The sequence below is a fragment of the Frankliniella occidentalis genome, unplaced genomic scaffold (assembly GCF_000697945.3).
Source record: "Frankliniella occidentalis isolate FOCC.00 unplaced genomic scaffold, Focc_3.1 Scaffold608, whole genome shotgun sequence".
Taxonomy (NCBI): Eukaryota; Metazoa; Arthropoda; class Insecta; order Thysanoptera; family Thripidae; genus Frankliniella; species Frankliniella occidentalis.
In genome coordinates, this window is record NW_026267724.1 from 1 (window position 1) to 4,946 (window position 4,946).

Here is a 4,946-nt window from a genome sequence, read left to right on the forward strand (position 1 = left end):
GGGGGGGGGTCCTCTACCACTTTTCGATTTGAGACCTCCTTCCGTCATATTTGGCCCAAATTCAATATTTTTTCCATTATTTGCTCCCCCGAAAGTACCTTAGAAATTGACACTCAGGAAAAAATTCTACCGTCAGTCGTCATCAACATAGATAACAAACAAATATACCGAGTTTGGGTGAGATCGGGGATTTACACTTGCATTAGTCCCCTTCTGAGCGTAGGCGTAGAGTGGGTGCGCCCCGGCGGGAGGGCTCACACGACTCACCATGGGCGGCGGCCGAGACGACGATCAGCACGGCGACGAGCAGGCCGAGGGCCGATAACTGTGTGGTTATCGCCATGGTGCTCCGAGATGCCGTCGCGCGGACGATGCTCTCTCGCTTTGCCAGTTTGCTGCGGTGTCGTTCGGGTGTCGGACGACAGATCACTGATCACTGCACGCCCGCCTTTCGGTCAGTCTACCGCCTATAAGAGCTATGACGACTCATCGGACAGATTTGGCCACAACTGCCAATGAGCGCTTGAGCGGGCCGTCGACGGGGTGCACTTGAGGGCAGCGATACGGGACATTGCGATCACCTTTCAGTCAGTGGGTGCAGAGGTGCAAGTTCAACAACACACTCTCAAACCCGTCGAGAGTCGAGGAGACAGGGAAAAGGAAATCGCCACAAAAAAAATCGTTCATTGACGCGTTTGGCAGTCTTTTTATTTGACATATATGGCGACATTTGGTCTCGTCACACTCACACTGCTATGCGAAGCCCACGCCAGCAACTGCCGCAATCATTGCTTTAATCAAGTGCAGATAATTGAACGACAATCCTGAGTGGAGCCAAGTCTTCACACAAATCGAGCCTACTACTGTAATACGTAGATAAAGAACGAGCCTTGCGATGCGTGCCTAGACCATGGCACGAACTAGTAATAGTAATACTAAGAAAATTAACATATGAACTTAATTTCTAAACTCTGAAGTAGAATAGAAAGTTAAAGCTAAGATCACAGCCACAATCTATTTCACAAAAAAAATATAATCTTACATAAGTAGGGCCTCGCTTGTAATTGGCATACGTACGTCAGATTTCTACAGATAACAACCATCGAGAATGGGCTCCCGCTTTGCAGAACGCTGTGACAGTTGTGCTTATTGTAGTCCTACGGCCCGAACCAGACTAGGGCTTGACGGCGCTCGCACAAAAGTAAAGTAACGACAGCAAAACAAGCCTCCAAGGATACGTCGGTTTACCGTTTGTCCAATATAAACAGAAACTTCCTCCTGGAAGCGCTATAGTGTCACGCACGTTATGCACAATATTTGTTCGGCCGCAGCGGCGTGTGGTGCGCCGAGACTCGCGAACGAAGACGCATTCGCTTGAGTTCTCTGTTGACGCCACGCGCCACGCGCCACGCGCACACTTTTATCACAGACGAGGGCGGTCGGGCGCTGGCCGCCGCCGAGGGAGATCGCGTTGCATCAGGAACAGCAGAGCTTTTAGTGCAGCTCGGCGTCGGCGGGCCTCTGGCCGGAGGTCCGCCTGACCAGCCCGTGCGCGAGCAGCGCGAGGCTGGCGGCAGCCAGCAGCGGCAGCCCGTAGCGCGCCGCCCGCTCCACGGTCCTCACGGTGTAGGTGGCATGCCAGGTGGCCGTCCTCACGTCCTCGGGGAAGTCCGTCATCACCTGTCGGAGAGGACAGACGAGACGAACACGATGAGGCGGTTGGTCTCAAACGGGCGGGTCCGGGGGCCCGGAACGCGTCCGAACGCGCAGGTTTCGGACGCGCGTTGAGGTGGCTAGCTCCGTCAGCTGAGCGCCTGGCTGGGTGGGCAGCCATTCTCACGCGGCCGCTAGTGGCGGCCGGCGCTGCCTACTACTCAGGCGCCCGCCGGCGCCCGCCCGCGCCCGCTCGCTCGCTGATACGGGAGGGTAGGGTGTTACACTTACCGTTTCGAACCACAGCACGGGCAGAATGGTGTTGTCCTGGAAGGGCTGCAGGTAAGAGGACAGCAGCTCGGCCTTGCGCACCATCACGTTGACCTGCATGCGCATCGCCGTGCCCAGGTTCACGCCCAGCTCCGGGTGGACGTCAAAGAACATTTCGTGCAGCTCCTTGACGGGCTCCTCCATGCCGTCGACGGCGGCCCTGAGACGGGCGTCCCCGAGGTAGAAGCGAGGCAGCGAGATGAAGGACGGCGAGTCTGCAGACAACAACGTACAGAGTCACAACAACTCACCGTCGAAAAGTGAAAAGGGCGTAAGTCCGCGAACTTTGCGTTGCGCCTCGCGACGATTCGACCTACCCATAAAGCAGGGCCCGTTGAGCAGCACGCCCGACGGCACGCCCGAGTAGGAGGCCGTGGAGTAGCACGCGTTGTCCGGGTTGTCGGCGGCGTTGTCCAGGAAGTTGTCCGGCGGCCCGTAGCGCAGGGCCGGGACGCCGTCCATGACCGTCACCTCCTTCTTGAACTCGAGCGGGATGCGGCGGCAGATGTCGGCGTTGACGATGTAGAGGGGCGCGCGCCGGCGCGCCGCCTCCGCCGGGAAGAAGGTCCCCGCCGAGCCCTCGATGCTGTTGCACTCCTGGTCCCGCCACGCGCCCAGGTCGGCCTTGCCGTTGAGGCGCGCCACGCGGTCCTGCAGGTTGAAGTCCCTCCGGCCCGTCTCCACCGTGTACACGTTGCTGCTCAGCCCCGTGCGCGGCGCCAGCATGCCCAGCTTGGGCAGCGTGCCGCCCGTGGCCACCTCGACCGCCGACTTGGCCAGGCTGTACAGCGTGTCGTTGTAGCCGAACAGGTAGTCACGCACGACCAGCGTGTTGAAAGCGGCGCCCCCGCTGGCCCACAGCGCGCTCTTCAGGCCCAGCTGGGCTACGTACGGCTCGTCGCGGACACGGGCGATGGCGCACTGCGGAAGGAAACAATGGTTCCTTATATCACAGACAGGGAAACATCGCCACGGTGACTCTTTCAAAGAGTTTGACACATACGATGAGGGGAAGGTTAGGCACCACGATGACGTCGTCCTCTGACCCCTTGGACAGCTCGGGCAGGAACGTGAAGGTGCGCTTCTCCCTGAAAGACATGGTGTCGTTGTCGTTGAAGCGCACGTCGACGTGCTCGAGCGCCTCGCTGCGGACAGAGACGGAAGGAACCATGAGAATATGGGACCAGTTGTCCGGTCATACTCCCCACTCTAAAAATAAGGCAAAACAATAATTATGACCCGAGTCCCGAGACGGGTTACGTAAGATTTCCTGGGAAAAATTTTCCTCGCTACATTGTTTTGATTGGTGCAAACGAGCGACTGCAGACAAACTCACGCGTAGGAGTACGGGCCCAGCTCCTGGACGCGCAGGCGGCTGGCGCGACCCGCCATGAAGTCCTCCACGTTGGTGTAGTTGTACAGGTACAGCTTGGTGGTGGGGCCGAACGGCGGTGACAGCCAGCTCTTCATGAACTCGCTACCCTCGACGTACTGCATCTGCTGCAAAGTTTCACAACTCGGGTTTGTGTTGTGTCGGAAATGTATGTGCGAGTGAAGTCCAGATAAGCAAGAAGAATAGCGGGGAGAACATCAGGGTTCCGGATTTGTTAATTTTTCCCCGAGTAGTACCGGCGTGAAGCACCGGAGGAGTGAAGCTCTCAACCGAGGGGAGGGGCTAACAACTGATAAGAGTACGCGCGATAGCGCGTAATGTAATACCAAAAAGAACGAAAAGGGGAAAAACACGCTCGAAAGGGGTAGAGTTTTGCGTGTAATAAATTGCGTGATAGGGAGTAGTCTGCACACCAAAATTTTGAGTTGTTACCCCTCCCTCGCTCTCGACCAATCGTCAAACGTTTATGATCTACCCGCCATTCTTCCTTCGAGTAGCGAAGTGTCATGCGCATGCGCGCCTTACCGAGTGAATCATGTTCTCATAAACGTCGGTGAACCACATTAGGTAACTTCCCGTGACGGCAAAGGCCAACAGAATGCTAGGGAGCACCGCTGAAAGAACAAAACACAGCAGTTTGCACCGCATGAGCGCGTGTCGGCGACATAACCTCTCCGTCGTCACCGCCAGTAATATCACTCACCCAGCACGACGCAGCGCGTCGGTAGCGGCGAACGGCCGCGCGAGTAGAAGAAGGGGTAGACGCTGGCGGCGGAAGCGGCGTGGCTGTCGGCGCTGCCGGCGATCTTGTAGCGCAGCTCGGGCCACGCCGCCTTCTGCTTGACCACCGTCATGACGGCGGAGGAGAAGAGCTGCTCGCTTGTTGCTGCAGCGGGTCGGCTGACCTACGGCAAGGGAGCGCTGCGCGCGCGGCGCCGCCAGTCAGTTGACTATTTATAGCGAACAACACACGACACTGCCGTACTGCCGTCCACGCGAGGCGACGCCAGTGGTGCTGCTGCCGCCGCGAGCTGTAACACGCCCGCACTCGCAACGCACCGGCACGGACTGCTCAGGGCACCAGAGCCCGGACCGAAAGTAGGAAGAGCAAAACCCAAACTAGAAGTTCACCAGGCACCCGCACCCCTCCCCGCCCGTCCTCCACCTGTCCCCGGCCCGTCCCCACTCCGCCCGCCAAGTGGGCTGTCGCCTCTCGAGCTTCCAGTTTTGTTCTGTACCTTCCGATTCAGGCTATAAAGCAGGGATCACGGATATCGACGGCACAAAGTGCGAGAGAGACAGACTTATGGGCGAGCCACAAGAGTGAGAGAGCGCGAATGTCAACAAAGTGTCTCGCGAGCCAAGTAGCTGCGACACCTGCTCCAGCGTCACCACACCAGCCTTGTTTGCGGGTACGATATGTTTGTCTTTGCGTGTGTGCCTTTGGTCTTTCTCTCTGGAGTCCCGACCTCCTCGGGTCACCTATGGTAATGACCCCGCCACTGTCTGGGCCCTTGCCATGAGAATGGGCGCCGTCCCACGCCGCACGCATTGCGTCCGCCCCCCCCCC

The 4,946-nt window shown here is 58.1% G+C and overlaps 1 protein-coding gene across 4 annotated transcripts in view; it reads right to left on the reverse strand.

Moving 5' to 3' along the window:
* Positions 1-243: 243 nt before the first annotated feature.
* LOC113210501 (scavenger receptor class B member 1-like) overlaps positions 244-4,946 on the reverse strand; it is a 6,343-nt gene continuing 1,640 nt past the window's right edge. The window contains exons 2-9 of one of the 4 annotated variants that reach the window (XR_008012181.1): positions 4,080-4,297; positions 3,902-3,990; positions 3,320-3,483; positions 2,987-3,128; positions 2,301-2,904; positions 1,945-2,198; positions 1,078-1,680; positions 244-436 (exon numbers count right to left, since the gene is read on the reverse strand). Coding sequence is in view for 3 of the 4 variants with exons in the window: in XM_052275402.1 (XP_052131362.1) it covers positions 1,495-1,680; positions 1,945-2,198; positions 2,301-2,904; positions 2,987-3,128; positions 3,320-3,483; positions 3,902-3,990; positions 4,080-4,230 (1,590 nt within the window). In the remaining variant the exon portion in view is untranslated. Of the gene's footprint in view, positions 437-686; positions 1,681-1,944; positions 2,199-2,300; positions 2,905-2,986; positions 3,129-3,319; positions 3,484-3,901; positions 3,991-4,079; positions 4,484-4,614; positions 4,857-4,946 lie in introns of those variants that run through there. The other 3 variants (XM_052275402.1, XM_026428531.2, XM_052275401.1) reach the window with 3 other exon arrangements.